At 47.3% G+C, this 19,329-nt stretch overlaps 4 protein-coding genes across 4 annotated transcripts; 3 read left to right on the top strand and 1 right to left on the bottom strand.

Annotated features, from left to right (window-relative positions):
- Positions 1-6,089: 6,089 nt before the first annotated feature.
- F5891DRAFT_988544 (uncharacterized protein) lies at positions 6,090-9,544 on the bottom strand (the record flags this gene model as incomplete). The annotated part of the gene is made up of 17 exons (XM_041378016.1): positions 6,090-6,164; positions 6,235-6,339; positions 6,392-6,443; positions 6,468-6,511; positions 6,565-6,575; positions 7,238-7,314; positions 7,446-7,583; positions 7,634-7,791; positions 7,854-8,039; positions 8,093-8,245; positions 8,300-8,361; positions 8,412-8,910; positions 8,969-9,052; positions 9,103-9,213; positions 9,267-9,341; positions 9,391-9,399; positions 9,458-9,544. 17 exons carry the CDS (start codon positions 9,542-9,544, stop codon positions 6,090-6,092), a joined length of 1,926 nt encoding a protein of 641 aa, XP_041216769.1.
- Positions 9,545-9,761: 217 nt separating this feature from the next.
- F5891DRAFT_988543 (uncharacterized protein) lies at positions 9,762-10,332 on the top strand (the record flags this gene model as incomplete). Its single annotated transcript, XM_041378015.1, has 2 exons — positions 9,762-10,014; positions 10,091-10,332. 2 exons carry the CDS (start codon positions 9,762-9,764, stop codon positions 10,330-10,332), a joined length of 495 nt encoding a protein of 164 aa, XP_041216768.1.
- A 4,213-nt stretch (positions 10,333-14,545) lies between these two features.
- F5891DRAFT_988542 (uncharacterized protein) lies at positions 14,546-15,391 on the top strand (the record flags this gene model as incomplete). The annotated part of the gene is made up of 4 exons (XM_041378014.1): positions 14,546-14,700; positions 14,761-14,957; positions 15,018-15,077; positions 15,129-15,391. 4 exons carry the CDS (start codon positions 14,546-14,548, stop codon positions 15,389-15,391), a joined length of 675 nt encoding a protein of 224 aa, XP_041216767.1.
- A 3,218-nt stretch (positions 15,392-18,609) lies between these two features.
- On the top strand, positions 18,610-19,038 carry F5891DRAFT_988541 (uncharacterized protein; the record flags this gene model as incomplete). Its single annotated transcript, XM_041378013.1, has 1 exon — positions 18,610-19,038. The coding sequence occupies one exon, from the start codon at positions 18,610-18,612 to the stop codon at positions 19,036-19,038; it is 429 nt and encodes a 142-aa protein (XP_041216766.1).
- Positions 19,039-19,329: the final 291 nt, after the last annotated feature.

Raw genomic sequence — 19,329 nt, 5'->3', positions numbered from 1 at the left:
CATTTGAAGGATTTCTTGTAGCGAAGGCTGCTGGTTCCGGTCATTGCTTGACTCTGGTGGTGAGCGCTGGACTGGTTCGGGTGTTCGAGGACGCTCGACAGACGTGTCTTCAGCGCCGGTCGACATGTTCTCAATGACTTGGGCCTGTGACGAACTGTAGGAGACATCCATGGTAGAAGTTGTAGAGAGCGGGTCGACCAATTATTGTATTTGCCATCGGCCCAGTGGCGCGGGAAAGCTGAAATTACCGCATATAAGTAAGTGACTATCCCAAGACTATCCGGAATTTTGCCGATCACAGATATCAGTACTTGGAACTTCGGAATCAGACCTGCGGTAGGCAAAACTTGAATTGCAACGTGGAGCGGAAAAATTATTGAAGCTCTACAAAATCTCTGCAGAAGTTCTACTACTCTGGAACATAGTTGGCCAAGATGGATTGTTGAATTCTGTCGTCATGTCATGACCATAGCGAATAACCGACTTCTAACATAACTGATCTGCATTTCCGAGCTACGCAGTTACCAAACCCAATTTCCCTCGTTCCAAGACAGCTTTGAAACCAAAGTGTTCCTCTACGCCGAAGTTCTCCGTGGGGTTGTACATCGTATGGATAGGCTTTCGCGCGTTGATCTCCTTCAAAACAATTTTGGCTTCCTCATCAACATCTCCGAGCAACCGATCCAATTCGCATTCCGTCATGACGGGTGCATCTGGAGATGTTAAGGTAGGATCCAATCTATTGTATTGAGTTTAGTATCGAATAATTCAGTTGAAACAGACGAGAAACCCTTGCCTAGTTCTGACTGCAGAATGCATCTCAGGATCAGTGGGTGCAAATAAATGACGGCAGAAGTCCATGGTTTTCTGGCAGTCGGATTGAGCGTGTTATGGAAGGTGACAGCAGAACACACGTACCTGGAGTTCATCTTCTGTTAGCGCCTTGCCAACATCTGCGGTTCCTTGTATCACTGCACTCAAGTCTTGGGATTCGCAGTGACAGGGGAAAATATTGATTCTCACCTGGCCTGATAAGATTAAAGGCTCTATCAAAATTGTCCTCGTCCACATCGTTCATCACTGGTTTAGACTGATTGCGGATCTGTTTGTAGGTCCCCAGGATGACGAGAAGAAACCTACAGCATCCGATACATTAGTTGATATTGCCCGAGCGACCAAGTTCACGTGCCTCGTGTAAGAGGTGGCGATCTTTGAGGTATGCCACTGTTGGACATCCTCTTCGCTGCAAAGCCCTCGAATGGATGCAGCTATCGTGATGGCAGCCGAAAGTCCTCCTGTGAAAGCCAGATGCACGCCAGAGGAGAAGAATGGGTCAATGAACGCTTGATGATTGTCAATTGCGAGTATCACAAAACATCAGAAAAAATACCTCCAGAATCCCCCGCCAGGCGGAAATGATCCCTGGCGTAAAAGGAAGCCGAGTAACTAAAATCACTCGCAGATTTAACAGCGTCCAGTGTGCCGTTGTTTCGAAGAGTGCCATTTCCAATCAATCTGAGTGCTCCAGGAGCTCTGCGTAATTCTTCCTTATAATGAGCCAGAAGATTCGAACCGGATGTTCCCGAGGCCGCACGAGAAGCCTTCTTCTTGCGGTTGCTCGACTCTTGATCCATCACAATGCCCACAGATGTAGTCCCATCATGAAGAGGGATGAACCAGGCCCATCCAGACTCGTCTGCACACGTTCAGCTCAGCATGATGACTTTGGGTAGATTTCATACCTTCAAGTGCTTCGACCCAGATAGCATTCTGGCGAGTAGTATTTGGCATGTAAGACCCAGTTCCGGCCCAGTATCCCCAGCATGCGACGTTGTGGAGAGCCCGGTTATAGCGTCTGTTCTTGAGATACTTTGTGGACATGATCCCGTTCCTTCCTGATGCATCGACTAGGTAGTGGAAAAAGATTCGGCCCTGTATCCCGGTGCTTGCATTCCTCCAGTCGGCTGAAACAGGTCTTTCTCCATCGAAATGAATTTCGGCGACTCTTATGTTGTCGAACATGGTTGCCCCACACTTCGAAGCATGACGAAATAACAGATCGTCAAATTCTGATCGAATCTGCGAAATGGTGAGATAGAAAAAATGTTTCCGATATATCACGGACCACGTTCCAAGACCCATTGTTTGGGTTAAGCGCAATGAAATCTGTATCTGGAGCGAAGAATTAATGTTAACACGACGGTGAACGAGGGCGACCGAGGCTCACATCCTTCTCGCTTGAACTGGTTCAACTTGATCGCAGCACCGGGCTATAAGAAAGAAATCATTTAATGTACTGTATTCTGGTGCATTTAAAATCATCCGCACCTTAATTGTGAAGCCATAGTTCATGATAGATTCCTCTGCGTCAACAAATGCCAAGAATTGGCGGACCGACGGGAGCAAGCTCTCGCCTATATGGTATCTAGCACAATTGTGTCTTAGTGACCGTATATGCAGATGTCATATATCACAAATGCTGACCGAGGGAAGTTCGCAGCTTCGAGAAGAGTAACTTCAAAACCTTCTCGAGCTAAAACAGCAGCAGCATAACTTCCGGCGGGTCCATCGCCCACAACAAGTATTTCAGTCGAGGTTGGCTAGCCAATATTTCAGCCTTCGCAGCAGAAAAATCAACATATTAACCACTTACAAGTGATTGAATGGCCATTTTTATGAAGGGGAATGTATGAAAGGGACATATCGCTATACCTTTATATGTGGTATATCTTTTGTATAAATAAACTTTGGCACCACAGATTCCTGCCGGCCGAATAGGAAGCTAGGCCATCATCTCCACTAAGAGACGAGACAAGTGCACTGTCTTGGTCACTGTCCGTATCATGTTGCCTAGTTCAGTCAACCATTATTACCACCGAGATGATCTGGCTAGGTCAATACGCATGACCGACGGACAGAGCCAGGAACGGGCCCCAAATCGCCGTTTATGATTGCCTTTGTAAACTGTGAGTATGGCAGAGAAGGATCTCTTGCAGCCCATGACTTTACGGCAACAGGCTCTACTATTATATCACGTGATAATTTGATTCAGACTGCTCCCGGAAACGCCGGATCATTGATATTGTTCAATGTTTAAGGACTAGTCTTTCTCCGAGTCTAGTCAGGAGGCAACTGTGTCGGGTATGTAAACGGGACGGACGGTCCTTTCCAAATTTCCAGTATATACGAAATCATACTCCTCCGCGAAAGTTTGAAACCGAGTCTGGAGACTCTGGACCACGGCACTTTGACGTCATATGACAGGCACCCGACGACTACTATGGATGTTAACTTTGCAACTAGTATGGCGGTTCAGTTGCCTCCATACTGTATGATGGTGTCTGCCGCAAATATAAGTATGTTGGCAAAGATTCATCAGGAAACCGGCGAGAAGAAGGTTTTTATAGATATAAATGGCAAATTCAGATCACATGTTTACTGAGTTATACCTAAAGATAAAGCAAAAAATAATCACAGCATGATGGCATCGAAGGATAAGAATTTGCAAGAGAAAAATAATCCTGACGAAGATATACATCTCTCGCAATTGTGACATATGATAGATAAACTGTTGCAGGAAGTCCAGCTGCTCTCCAGAATAGTGGTCATCCTTTGCCTCAAATGAACTTCATGATGGCCGTTGGCAATGCCAACCAAGCAGCAATCATGCACTACAAAATACATGTAATGATGATACCAAATGATTGTCAGTCATAGTTGTGATATGTCTAAGATAATGTATTGCCAAACACGAGCAGTATGGTTACCTACTGTCTAAGCTGAACTTTGTGATGGATGTTTACATTGACAACGAATCAGTAATCATGAGTTGCAAAATCAACAGAATACTGATATCAATTGGTCGTGCTTCAAGCAGTATGGTTACCTACTGTCTAAGTTGGACTTTGTGATGGATGCTTACACTGACAACGAATCAGTAATCATGAGTTACAAAATCAACGGAATACTGATATCAATTGGTCGTGCTTCAAGCAGTATGGGTACCTACTGTCTAAGCTGGACTTTGTGATGGATGCTTACATTGACAACGAATCAGTAATCATGAGTTACAAAATCAACGGAATACTGATATCAATTGGTCGTGCTTCAAGCGGTATGGTTACCTACTGTCTAAGCTGGAATTTGTGATGGATGCTTACATTGACAACAAATCAATAATCATAAGTTACAAAATCAACGGAATACTGATATCAATTGGTCGTGCTTCATAGTTTTGCCAGTGACTTATATGTCCAAGATAATATATTGCCAAACACAAGCAGTGTGGTTACCTGCTGTCTAAGCTGGACTTTGCGATGGATGTTTAGTCGTGCCTCATAGTTTTGCCAGTGACTTGTCTAGCGCAACTTGAATGCCTTAGCAAATAAAAGCAGAACAGTCATTCACATAGTAAAGTTACAAACAAATCTACAGAGTATCCATCAAATATGTCACATTCAAGCTCTGGTATTGACCGAGGCTCGGATCATAAACGCTACGATTGCAGAGGTTGTGGTGGGCGTATAGTGCATGAGTCAAACTATCTACTGGACGGAAGCAAGAATAATGACCGCACTGCATGAAATGGATGGCAAGCGTTGCAAATGAGGTATCAGTCGGATTCAAGAGACTGACTGCAGACAGGAGTGACGGAACGCTGGGAGAGTGTGGCAAAAATTATGAAGTGCGCTACAGACGCGGGTAAGCGAACGAGAAAGGGATTCAAACATGAAAGATACGTGCCAATCATCACTCTAAGTAGAAGTAGCTACCCAGATTGCGGGTATCAAAAGTGGTATTGTCACTGTTCTGGTCTGTAAACAAAACGGGTCATAAGATACGACAATTTCAGGAGAGTACGAGCGACGTTTACTAGGTCGAAGGTGACGTCGATCCCCTTGTCATCGTAGTCCAAACCAGTAAGCGAATCCTCTCCTTCTGTATGACAAGGGACCTGGCACAGCACTCGTTGAGCAGGACAGTGAAGTGTTTGGTATTGAGCTGGAGCGTAGCAAAGACTGTCGAGTGAGCTCAATGAAGGTTTGCGTAGGAGAGACGCACATTTCAACACCATCGAGGGCATGATCATAGCGGAGAACAGTAGAAATAGTCCTGTACTTCGCGCCCGAGTCTAGGAGTCTGTCTCTCCCTAATAGAACGCGTTGGAAAACCGGTCCAGCCCTGTGCATGGACTTCGGTCATGCCCAAGCGAAATAGAGGTGGTGGTGGACCTACCCGCTTGAAAAACCGAGCTGCAGGCGAAGAGTTTAGCAGCACCGATAGCAGCACCTTAGTCGTGGGTTAGATAGGCAAACTAACAGAACCAAAGAACTTCCTTACCCTTTGTCCACTTGAACCGAGCAAGATGCCAGCAAGGAGTGTACAATTAGGGAGCACCTGAGTCGACGGGGCTTATTCGGTATTTTGGTTTCAAGGAGCATCGAGATGGTGGTCAATGCTAGATCCTCCGTCTGCACAAGCTCGTCGATGTCTTTATGGAGGAGGAAAACGTAGGGAAGGACTACAATAAGGTAACATCAGACGCTGAAGAGAATGTTGGCGTATCCTAGAAGAATTGATAGGCGTAATCAGACACAGGCGTTTGGAAGGAACAATTCGAGGACTGAGAGATGCGAAGACGGTAAATCCCTGAAGCGTAACGCCAAACAATGTGATGCAGGTGTTAAACCATACCAAGTGAGGATCAACGAGAACTGCCAGCGGACCGATTGCTGGTATCAGCGAACGTGTGGCAGTGCAACTAAATTTTTCGCCCTTTTAGTACATAAGTGGCAATGCATGGTACTAGTGCTATGTATAGTACTAGTGCTATAGCATTTGATTCTCTTCATCTTTCATCTTTGACATCAGCCTGAAATGCTACGAGAGATGGGATCCTTAGCGATTCGAAGCGATGTGAAATATTCGTTATCCGTTATCGTTATCATTATTATTATGTAGTAGTAGCATACTAGTATTACTATTCTATGTGTGCTATATAAAGTGTCTGTTAGATCTTGATTTGATTTGAAGGGTGATGCCAATGTTACATGAATGATTAGAGTGGGGAGTTGGTATGATGAGTGCTACTAGAATCTAGTGGGTAGTAGTAGTACTAGGACTGGTGTGTGATGGTATGTGTGGTGTTTGGTCATTACTACAGCCTGTGGTAGCACAAGTTCATCTCTAGAACATTTTGTTAGTTGTGCGATTGATGATTTGGAAAGAACTCACCCTCCGTAACACCGATCTCAATCGTTGCATGATGCGACCGAAACCGTCGGCACAGAAGCGCGCGAATTTCCTGATTGGACCTGGCGCTCGCGGAGCGGTGGCCGCCTCGGGTAATGAAGTCAGGCCCCGCGGCGGCGACGCGGTACTAAATACGTACCATGTTTGCCGCTAACACCTCCAGCTGGGTCTGCGAGATGTGAGTTTTGGGGCTGGATCACAGAGAAAGCACTTACACGACCACTGCCGATTTGAGGCCCGTATATGACGCGAGACATGTCTAACGTTTGAATGTTGGTCGATGCGATCGGGAAATCAGATTGGAATGCTTACCGTGAATATTCCTAATATGGATGTGTCGGTTGTTATTAGTCACTGATCGTGAATTGACAATAACGTACCAGGTAACAGTTGCACCAAACAAAGACAAACAATTTCGCTCAATGCCGGATTAATGCTCCCGCACGTTCTGCGCCTGATCAACTCTGGATGATTTAAGTTATTTATTGAACTCTCGATCTAAACTTTGAATTCGGTCGTATCTCCAAGAGTTAGTGGAGAATTGCCTCAGCATCGTTGGAGACTACAATCACTTATCTCAGAGCATACGTCACTATTACGAAGGTTGTCGCAGCCGCTTGCGATGAAGTCACAGATCAAGCCGAATCTATTATCCTGGCTCCGTAGTACTTCGACATGGTTGGACAATGGTCCAGATATCTCGACAGGACCAGAGCGTTTCCAGAACCTGACGCTGCGCGACAATACGAAGATAGGAACCTCGTCTCCTAGAGAGGATGGACGTGAGAGAGAGCCCAGCGTTGAGCGAACCTATTCAAAAACGGTGCGAACTTGATTTTTCCTGTCTCGGACGAGCTGAACAATCATTCAGGGGAGGTCAGCTCTCAGCCAATCTCACTCGGACCAACGAACTCCTTCGCAACTGGTCGCAAGACCCTAAAGATGTTCGACGAAGACTCGTGCACCAAAACCATGACACGTTTACCTTCTACTTTCATGCTGTATCCGCACATTTTCACGACTACGTCGATCCAATGAGCAATAAAATTCGAAGCTATTGTACTACACGTAGAATTTGCAAGGCAAACGATATCAAAAGTTTGAAATAACGACCCCATCAACTTGGCTTGAGGAAGTACGAAAGATCCATCTCAACATCACTGCTGGGCACTGGAAAGACGAATCGTGCATACGGGACTTCGAAATCGGAAGTTGACGAGACCACTATGGGCTCGAGATCCTGCAAGGTCTTCATCCGCTTCGTTCCCATCGCGTCCGTAATGAGTTTCGGGACTTTGTTCTTGGGATCCATAACCAAGACGTTTGACTCCCTGAATACATGTGACAATGAGTAAAGATCAAATTGACACGAAGGACTGACTGTAGTGAGGGCAGCTCACGCGCCACCTGGAAGAAGGGGGCGAAGCGGTCTGGATGCATATACATCTCGTCCAGGGCAGCTATAATTCTGGGATGTATCTCAGGCGCTTTCAAATTCGTCGAGTCAGACGGCATCTGCAGAGTAAATGCCTGATACATCTGATACAGAAGCACAATTTTCGTCATTGGTACGAGGAAGAATAAACCGAGGAAAAGCTTACGAGGGTAATCAGTACGCCAACGATTCCCTTTCGTAGATAACCCGTCCAAGTTTGAATGGCGTCGGGGTATAGATCTGCTAGTCTCGCATTGCCTTCAGCTAACTCGGCAATGGGTCGTAGTAATGCAGCCCAGAGGACCTCCCTGAAGGCTTGTGTTCTAATAAGGATGCAGATAGCTTCTTGTACCTGACGGATGAAAAGTCTTTAGCTCTGATTATGTAGCCTCCGTGGTCCCTTACCAGATTTTGGTCGTCTGAATTGAGCGAGACAATCAACTCAAGAATCTTCTGCATCTTACTATCCTCATCGGGCGCAAACCCAGCCAATACGGATGTGCTGCCTCGTGTGATTTTTCTAAGTTCTGAAGTTACGTCAATCTGGAAGTCCTGAAACTGCCCATAACACCTGAAGTGAGTGAAGGTACTTATACATCGGGACGAGCTTACCCGGTTGCGCAAGTACGACCATCTCACAATGGTCTGGCTCCCATCGTCGTTCACGATGATCACTGATCACGCCGTAAGGTAGTGACATTTAGAATCAGAGGCAGATACTCACGTGGCTCTTTACTTAGCTCATCATAAGTTTTTTGGTTAAAGCGGAGAGCTCTCAAGAAGCTCGTTGTAATCAACTGCCTGCAAACTGCCTCGGGAATAGAAAATGGGTTGACGGGCGTTCCGACAAGGAAACATCCGATGAAAAGGTATCTTGCCAATTTAATCGAGCGACCCCATGATGACGCAGCCAATAAGGGTTTGAGCGATAGTTTTTGATCTTTGTTGAGGGGATCGCCTCGGGTAGTGCGTATCCAAGGGAGGTCTGGGTGATGAGGCTGCGCCTCACTGAGGGACTCAGGGCTAGCCAGGGCCATGATATCGAAGATAGAGCTGTCGTCGTCCGGCAAAGTAGGTGTGGGTAAGATATCGAATACGGTAGGTTCTAAGATCGTAGGCTCATATTCGAAATCTAGGAACATCGTTTCGGAGAACGCAGCAGGAGGAGGGAATCCGTGTGGGTGTGTTGCTGGGGTAAACTGAACACCGAGCAGCTGATCAAGCTATGTAGTACGTGGTATGATGAGTCCGGTGATGGGCTAGTATTTGGGGGGTACTCACCAACCAGATGGGAGAGATGCCCCCATGTGAGTTGGGCGCGCAAAAGTCGGTCCTGCAATTATTGAGAAAAGCAGAACCGCCATTCTAGTACATTCATCTCAAATGTGGACTCAGCAGCATGATAGAGCTCTTACCTCTATCTCGTAGATAGAAAATCGTGTAGCGTCGTTTACAATAAGTAAAAATCCAACATGTCGCAGGATGTCATGGGGTGGATGCGTAAGAGCGAGATATTCTTCAGGCCACTGTAGACGAACACCATGAGATGAAACATTGACTCTAAGGACGATAACCTCACATATATAGGCGAGAGTTGATGCGCATGCCCAACGTATCCCATGAATAGGAATCGGCCAAACAGACCATGGAAAGGCTGTAAGACAAGAGTTAATTCAAGCATCTACCAATTGGCGATGGCGAACCTCCTCATTCTGCAGAAAGAGGCCATCAGCGATGATGAGGATTATCCGCAATGCATATTGTACTTACACTAACAGGTAGAAGTCTCAAAATTTGGTTGACCGCGTGCACATAGGTGTAGATAGGACCGGTTGTTGGCGCTGTTGTCAATTCCATCTTGTTAGGATGGAGGGACCAGGAAGATGGAGGGAAAAGTATCAAACGAGGCTCTAATAAGGATCCAGATGTGAATTTGTTACGCCCACTTGCTACTTCCAACCGCTGGGCATCATTGACGCCGCACAGGGATCAGCGAGGGCGTACCAGGAACCAAAGCAAATCAAGGGATTAATAATGTGACAAAGTTATGCCAGGGCGAATAGAGAGATTGGCAATGTGGCAAAGACGTGCCAGGGCAAGTCGAGGGATGGACAATGCGGCAGAGAAGTGCCAGGGCGAGTTGAGGGATTGGCAATGCAGCAGAGAGGTGCCAGGGCGAGTGGGAGGGATTGACAATGCGGCAGAGAAGTGCCAGGGCGAGTTGAGGGATTGGCAATGCAGCAGAGAAGCGCCAGGGCGAGTGGGAGGGATTGACAATGCGGCAGAGAAGTGCCAGGGCGAGTTGAGGGATTGGCAATGTAGTGACTGTGCGCAAAGAGGAATTCAAGGTATCCTAGAAACGACTGACGAAGAATGCAATTATGTTAATTCTCGTAATCAAAGGTATGGTTAATCGTAAACATCTCGTCCAACGCCTGGATAAGCGACTCTGTGCTGGCATCGAGTCCTTGATCGAAAAAACCAAGCTCCTCCGCGCCAACATAATCATGATCGTCGCCCTGTTCATCGTCATCATCATCGTCAGTAGGACCTCGCCGGTGCATGCTTTTGCTCAGCGTTTCCCTACTTTCCAAGGGTTCATGTACTGTCGCCTGCGTAATAGGACAGGGCCTTGGCTCATGTGAGTATACATGACCAACCCCGAGTCCATAATGGAAGCGCATCAGAGTGTCGCGATCAACAAAGCTAGTGTGTTCATAAGATTAGCGATCATTATCATCAGGGCATCTGAGTCCATTCACCTGTTAACATAATACTCGTGCCAGTCATTCTTGTCTCCTGCCAATGGGGAAACGCCACATTCACCCGGATTGCGTTGGCGTCGAGAAAAAGCCGGGACGATGTGACATGCTCTAAGAACGACTCCTGGATCCACGAAACCAAATGCATTCTCGTTTATGAGAGGCCTGAAGTGAACACGGCCCAGAGTACAGGCGTCCCACGCATGATCTTGCACAGATTCGTACCACCGAACAAAGAGAAATTCGATTCGGCGAGATTCGTAAACGTTCGCGAGGCGAACAACGTTGACATGATGTATGCCGATGACTTTTGCGTAACGATACTCACCGCCGTGCTCATCATCGTTTGGGTGTTTCAATAGCATGATGTTACAATGCGGAGTCCGTGGGTTCACGACGTCTTGAGCCCTTCGGACATCATAAGTGGTGTAGTTGAATCTTGCGAGATTGTGGTGATAAATTCGATGACGCTTAAAGAAGATGGAATTGCATTGGTCGTAACGATGCGGAAATCCAGCAGTTTCGGGCTCGAGGCGATCGAGGATATGCTCCTTCAACCGAGGAAGGAAATCCTGTGTGATATCTAAGCATAATGATTATCGAGTCAGAAGTTATTTACCCTCATAACCGGATCTCCCGCGTGGTCGCGAAGGTACTGACCAAGCTCGTCGTACGTCTTCTCGCTTTGGCCGATATGATGGTGTAGCTGGGGATTACTTGCCATTTCATGTGCCTCTACCCGAGGGCCTCTCTGTGATTGCCGTTGCTTGATACGGCGCAAGCGAGCCTCCCGGCGCTCGATCTGAGTCAGTTGGTGAACGTATGCCCTTCTATCAGTGCGATGGTATCTGCCTTTCGGCGTACGATGCTCTAGTTCTCCCTGGTGCAAATTGAGAAGATGAATGGACCGCAGTTTGGAACTTACCGGTTCGGTGCTGTATGAATCTGTTGTGCCAAAGTGACGGATGGAAGTGACGTAGTCCCCTAGCGCATGGAACTTGTAAGTGTGAATATTGAATGACTTCTTCCTCCGTGGCTGCTTCGGTCCAGGTACACCATGCGACTGGTCTAGACTCGCCTTTGCTATTTCTCTCCCTTTCCCTTTGTCCTTACCATTCTCGGCCCGTTTGGCCGCTTCCTTCGCCTGCCGGCGAGATCGCGCACCAACCTCACGATCAAGCTCCTGTGTTTGGTACGAAGCACACACCGTTTCTTTAAACAGACGAAACTGTTTGCCAAGATCAGTTGTTGTGTCGTCGAGAATCTTCAAGGTGAGGTCGGAGTGCATACGAAGTTTTGCGAGTCCATGCCAGTGCGACATAGTAAAAAGGAGATTAATAACAATCCTGTTGTGAGCGTCAGGGAACAGGCCATCGAAGACCGGGATAGAACACTCGGACAAAATCAGTCCGCGAAGGTGTATAAGAGTCATTCTGAGCACATACCTGTAGAAGGTCCTCGAAATTTCGTGCAGCCATGTTCGACATCTCGGAAGTATTGGAAGAAAATCGTCTGATAGTTGCCGGTCCAAACGGTGGGACCTGCCTATACCTGTTAAAGTTGAGCATTAGCCCGCTAAGTCATTGTAAGACAGATGTTTGGCGCACCTCCTGTCAACCTCGTGAATCAGGTCTTTGTTCAAGGTTGTAAGAATTCTTAGCAAATGGATTAGGAGCATCCGCCACACTCCAAGTTCAACCTCGTGAAGAAGATCGACAACCAACGCGATGAAGATATTGAATCCAAATGGACCCAGAGAGTCTGAAAACGCGTTCTAATCAAAGGTTAGCAAAGGTATGACGATAAACTGATATTTTTACCGTGTTCGGCACCCACGAATTAGACTTGAGAATGAACTCAACTGCTGCACTATCCACACCTAAATTGTCCTTGTAGATGAGATCTCGGGCGCTGGCAACTAGCTGACTTCTCGAGCTATCGGAACGCGCGAGAGTCGTACGCTGTTGCCTATCGCAACTCGTGCCCAGACAGTGAAGTTTATCCATTGGTATGAGACATCGTGAGCAAGGGCAACCTCCTAACTGTCGGATGGTAGCAACGAGGACCCTAGCTAAAATGAGAATCCAAGTCCTATAGACGAGCATCCACGACTCACTTTTCGGGATAGTCTGCAGAATAAGTAAAAACTCGTGGGTAAAATCTGCGTGCGATGCCATCGCAACAGAGAATCACGATCCCGTGTTCATAGGCCTCTAAGAATTCGTGATCGAGCAAGACTCTCCATTGAGCTTGAAACAATTCACGGTGACAGTGCGTCATGCACTCGCGACCAATTCCCTTGCCTTCGGTATAAGTCCCCGTAAAATCTTTGAATGAATCCGGAAGCTGCAAAGGCTGTGAGTTTCAATGCAGTTCAGAAAACTAATGGACAAACATCATACCTTTTGAAAGTAGGCTACATGATTGCCCAAATGACAGGACGGTCTACAACGGCGATACTTCGACTCGTTTCCGAAGTACATATACACCGGCCACAATTTGGCGTTACCGAATGTCGTTAGCTGCGTGGCATCGGACCAAAACATGAGTGCAGTTACCACGCGAGGTAAGTTACATCCTGCCTCTCCCGGAGATGCCTGAAGTTTGCGATGTGCGTCCATGAAGGCTGGCGAAGTGTACAATTCGCCCTGAATGTTCACTTCGTGTGGTAAATGGGGGGGGTGCCATCGTAGCTCATACGGTTCGTAATGAAAGTGTTCGTTGTCATGAACATTTGCCAGCTTCTCCCGGATAATTGACACAAGAGGACGATGGTGAAGGTCCGCTGCGATATAAGGTCGAACATCCGGCCGAGCTGTAGTCCGAGAGAAAGGCACTTTGATGACCACTGGCGTTTTGCGCCAACCTGCATCATCCTCCTCCCATTCGTCTTCTCCCTCATCATCGACGCTCGCACCTAATTGCGAGTTTATTTTGTCCCAATGCGTATGCTGGACATCACCAGGATCGAAATCTGGACGTCCAACAATATCGAGCAATTCCTTAAAGCTCTGGTGCGACTTCTGCACACTACCATTCCAGTACCAATGTCCGAGCTTGAAAGACGATTGGTTGGGGTATGGGTAAAATGTGTCGTGAGGCTCAGCGAGGCTATCCAGTCCTACTGGAGCAACAGTGGGGACAGAGCTAATATCTTGAAGCGTCGCGGCCTCTTCCGGGTCATGAGATGGGGGGGTTGAAGAAAAGAACTGGCGTACAAGTCCAAATATATTCCTGGCCGTGCGGAAAGGAGAGGATTGCAATGGCGTAGAAGTGGTGGTAGGCACGTCGGTGGAATTTGAGGGCGGGATAAATTCCTGTAGTGGGACAGCTTGGCTTGGAATGCTCGGGGGAGGTTGCGGGAGTATGTCCTCATACTGTCTATAGCGTAGTGGCATCCGAACGTCAACACGTCGGGTTCTGCGCTGCGCCAACGAAGAATCCTCGTTTATCTCTGCAGACGCTGCGCCAATATTGGCAGTGGATGTTGGAATGGGCATATTCCTCTGCAACGAAGAGCCTGCACGTGGCACTGACAGCGCCGGGTCAACGTTGTAAGAATCTGCGATCAGTGTCTCGTTGACCTGGTCAGAAGGCAAGGATATCGGTTGCGGACGGTGAAGCTGCGTGCTTGAAGATTCCATGCTGAGGTGTGCATCCAGCCGGGGCCGTTTTGCGGAGCCTAGGAGGTTCTTTGCCTTTGATAAAGCAGAAAACAGTCGTTTTTTGCCTTTTACACACGATCGCTGATGCTTGGTGTAGGCATTCTCCTGAGTGAACTCGCGCGTGCAAGTACACTTGAAAACCTTTGCTGATGAATGAGCGAGATGCATTCGGAACTGTCGAAAGTGAGCCCAGCTGCCAAAAACCAGATCAAATTAAAAGAACTCGCCTTTTTCCATCCAGGAACAATCAACATGACAAACCTAGGCGCTAGCAGTCATATTCTCACAGGTTAAAACCCTGGCAGCGCTCAGACTGGCGGACTTGGCGGGGCTGTCAGAGGGCGGACGGACTTTAACTGTAGCAGGAAATGGCTATGTGATAATAAAAATCTCATAAAGGGCGACGAACCCTTGTTGCACTGATCAACCCAATGGACCCATCTTCACCCTCTTCTACGATTACTGCCCCACCGGACTATCATGAAACCGCTTTGACGCTCGCCAGACTTGCTACGGAGGCTATGACTTGCAAATTTGCCCTCCTACATTACGACAGCGTGTCGAAAACGATGATCGAATGGTACTGGTGAGACGTCATCAAAATCTCGTACAAGTTTTGAGCGTTGACTTACCTCTAAAAATGCAGGCCAGACGATGAAGAGGGGAAAAAAGTTCCGCCGTCGAACTTCGAGAAGTACCGCGACGAACGCAAATTCCAATACCCGTGCTGCCTATGCGCCTTCAGCACCAGAAGAGAGGCTTACACAGAGGCAGCAGTGTACCCTTGGAGGGATAAGGCCACCAATAAACTTTATTGGAATGCAAGATGTACATCTGATACATGTGGGTATCGAGGTCAGCATTCCTTATTCCTGATGAGATTCCAAACTGAACATCACCCAGTGAAAATCGACATACACTATCATCGATCGTCTCTGGTTACCTTCATATACCCTCTTCGAGGTATGATTTTGCTTCATTGCGTCGCCATAGTTGTATTGATGGATTGTCCAGGAGAGCACGAGAAACCGTGCCTTATTCAACTGGAGTGGACCCGGAGGGAACAAAAAGACTTAATGGCGAAGCTCGACTCCTCTATTGGCGATGGCATTACGGCGACAGAGTTCCGCATTCTCTTTAGACATTGCAAGCTATGCAAGCGAGTCGGAGCAAGACCAGTAATGAACCACCACATCCTGGCATGTTCAGGAGGGGTGCAGAAGCAACGACTTAAGCAAAAGTCGAGACTATTCGTTATCGATGAAACTACTAAGTAGTGTTAGTGTGCTCTGTTTGTAGCAAAGTTCCGATTATTGCCTCGTTACGCCTCATGTTTGCGAGCTGAGTCTAAACTAGACCATATCGGTAAAATCCCGGTAGCAATACTTTTGTTGCTGACTCTTATGCATACCAAACCATTAACCATTATGACTTCTTCAGTTTGTAAAACGGCTCTTTCCCGAGGTCGCCAGCACATGTACAAGGCAAGTCATTTGTGCAGAGCATAATAATTCTGCCATCCGCAACTGTGGCAGCTCTTCAGGACCTCACAAAATCCCACAAGGCCATGCCCCTGCATGGGTGGAAAGGGTACGTGCCTCGTGTCCTCCTTCCAACCGTATCAGCTCACTCACACCCTAACAAATAGAATGCCGGAAAGCTGGCACCATGAATCCAGAGCCATATATGGATACGCTGACGCTGTTGTTCACACTGTTAGTATGCTTCTGGACAACTTGCAGTACAATCAGAGGATGTGAGAAGGTGATATAATGGGCTTTATCAATTCCTTGCGGGGCAGTGGTCCTTCAGCAGAACGTCACGGAACGATTACTAATACAATACCCTCGATTGTGAATCAAGTACGGAACAGTCTCGCTTTCGTGACTGCGCGTGGTGTTCACACTGTCAACTGTGCGTTTGTGTGAGGCATTCCTCGCGAACAAGCCTTTATCCGGATTTACACATGTTCGTCCATTCGTCTACGTCCCCGCGGGGGACATTAACCGACTTCTCGTCTCCGTGCATTGTCTCAAAATGAAACGGGAGGCTGAGAAGTGAATTGAAGCAATCGTCCGCGATCATCCTCAATACAAGGTCCGAACCTCGTCTGAAAAGTTTGAATTATACTACCTCGGTCATTGACTGAGAAGAAGATGTACTCCTGCCGTACTGCACGTGCTGCTTAGTACTGGACTTGTGCATATAGCGGGCGATACACGACTTAGTAGGCAATATCTCGACCGGAGATATGATTGCATGGTCCGACTAAAGCAAACAACGTTACGTTGCTCTAGAGTTAACGTTCAATGCTCAACTTCTGTTCATCATTGTTTGATGATTTAGATGATAAGTGGAACAAGAAACGCTTCAAGGAATAGAATTTGAAGAGATCGGGCACTCAGCACTCAGCTCATAAAGAGGTCTCCAAGTCAGGTACGGGATTTCTGGGACCAGGATTGGCCGTCATCGGCACAATTTTTAGGTATACCGATAATTATTTTGTGAGTTTGAAACTCGTGAAAGGGGATCAACCTCACTAACAATCATCATCATCACCGTACAGGAAAACACATTGCTCGTACTCGATGTACGAGCTCAAGCGCTCATGGACGATCTGTCACATCCATGTTGGCGTATGAGTTTGTGACCAGCCAGAATCGCAGATAGACCCGTGAGTGGCTATAGCAGGTAAAGACTCGACCTTAATGAAGGGCGAGCATGCCATCTCTAACGAGCGATTGAAGCTAGGTACGAAAATGGCAACACGATTAGCTGTATCGATACTCACATGTACTCACAGCTCAAGCGCTCACCCAGGGGCAGGAGCAGGGAGCACAGGTTTACAACGTTGCACGATCATCATGACGTCGTTGGCTCTCTAGAATCAGGCGAGCCTTTTGAATACCGGACTTCCAAATAAGACAACCCACGTTCCGATCGAGGATCGGTAGGCCCAACTAGAGTACGGCAGGTAAGCAGGCCATTTTAAATACTTATTTCATTTTCTGAGGGGCGACACGCTGGAGTAAAATTAAATTTTGATGCCCAGTGAGGTGAATCTGATGCCCTGCCGTCAAACAGCATCAAACAATTCGCTTAACAGTCAAATGAGAATCTTGAGATGCATCGGTTCACCCTTGTACATAATTACTACGACGTTTCACGATGTCGCCCTCCTGTCTTCCACCATTCAATTCCTCAGCTATTCGTACCGGCATGTCTGAACTTTCAAGTATACTCACCGATCCCGAATGGCTAGATTTTTACATAAGACTCATACCAACGGAGGCGGCCAGTCCATCTTTCTGAAATATCAATTTGCATGTCCTGAAGGTTTTCAATGCAGGTCCGGACTGAATTGTATCTGTTTTACTTCTTGCTCAAAGGTCGAGTCTATCTCGGTGATATTTGGCAAATCGTCGGGGAGCGTTTGCTGGAGGCGCAGAGGGAGGAATCGTTACGAAGTATGATCGGGGACAATACCGTGCGTGGGGTTGTAGAGCGAGCCTTCATGGAAGAGAAGAGAGACAGATGTCAGCTTGAAGTGTCTCTGTGCAGCCAGGCTATCGACTGTGTGCAACAGCGACGGATCATGCGTGAGATTCTTATATTTTAGCATGCGAATGAGTGATCTGACATTATGATACTACCTAGCAATGGCGCGCGCCATGCGCGCACCATTCCCGCGCTTCGCGATGTATACGCGCGCGCGCGTTCCTGCGCTTGCGCGCCCTATAGCGCCAGCCATTCAGATGCATCCATCCACTGTCCACCAAGCTTCCTAGTACGTATATTTCCATTTCCTTTATTAGCATAGTTCCACCTTTATTTTTATCATAGTTTCTCACTCATATATATCCTTACATACCTACTCGGTAGCGCTTCGGCTCCGCATGACCGCGCTTAGGTGCGCTATATAAGCGCCAGCAGTACATACTACACTTTACCTTACTTTTCCCTGGAACTTACTAGTTATCACCCACTATTTACTTAGCAGTACATAGTAGAAGTCTATTGGTCTACACTTTGCATCTATCTTTTCTTATATTGCTTTATATCATCACTTAAGCTTAGTCTCTTTTATTTCCGCTTACACGCGCGCGCTTTCCCGCGCTTCGCGCTAATACGCGCGCGCGTTCCCGCGCCTTCGTACCTTGCGCGCTGGTGTTGCAGTTCCAATCCTGCCCAATGTCAGCCTCTTCTCAGCAGCCTCAAGATGCGTTGCTAGACCTGCTGCGCCCTACTCACCAGCTACAGTGGCCTATCTGACAGCTGTGAAAAAGAAGTGCGAAGGTTGGCTCAATAGACAACAAGCCGGCCTCTCCCCAGCTAAAAGGTTTCCATCATTCAAATATTACTCGTGCTCAAACGGCTCTACTTCTTCGGTCGTTCACCAACCTACTACATTTGTGCATCGTCTAGAATGTCGAACGTCAGTCATAGTAAATGTGAGTACTGTCATCAATCTGCTTTGCTTGGCTGCGCTTACTATATGTTGAAGTCCATTGACCCCTCGTTCTGCCTGTTGAGCACGTGGGTTCCCCCTGAGGTCCAAGATACCTTGAATGAGGCACGCAAAAATGAGCTATCCGCTCAGGCTGCACTGATGGCGACGTACCTTGATATTGATGGCTACAATTCCCACCAGCGCAATACCGACTCGGAGCTGCTCTACTTGCGGGCGAAGATGCATCGCGCCAAAGCAGAAGTGGAAGTTTATGAACTAGCCATTGAAAATGCGCCTGCGTCCAACTCCCCTGACGGTGGTGTGCCTGTGTTCTCTTCGCATGCTAATGCCCCTGCAACTTCATCATCATTACGCCCAAACCTACCACCACTTCTACCCGAGGACGTTTGTCGCTACAAGGAATATATCAATGCTGAATCGCTGGGCGACGGCTCTTCGGAGTATTCATTGTGATGGTCCTTACACTTAGGATTTAGGTGTTGGGCTGGGTACACGTATTTTTATATGTTTCCGTGTACCATCATTGACATTGTAAAATTACGTGTAGATTCGTTTAACTTCATATCACGCGACAGCAGATTACACACGGGGGGCCCTGGAGTTTATCATTATTTGAGAGTGCTTTGTATGTTGTACAAAATGTGATATCAAGCCCGGTGAAAATCGACAAGTAACAGGCCGATATGTGGGCTGACGTAGAAAGAGATAGATGAAATCTTAGAAATTTGCGAGGTTTGGATGTCA

Source organism: Suillus fuscotomentosus, assembly GCF_016647785.1.
Source record: "Suillus fuscotomentosus strain FC203 chromosome Unknown F5891scaffold_230, whole genome shotgun sequence".
In the NCBI taxonomy this organism is placed as follows: domain Eukaryota; kingdom Fungi; phylum Basidiomycota; class Agaricomycetes; order Boletales; family Suillaceae; genus Suillus; species Suillus fuscotomentosus.
Note: the sequence above shows the minus strand (reverse complement) of the source record. Positions and strands in the feature narration are given on the sequence as shown.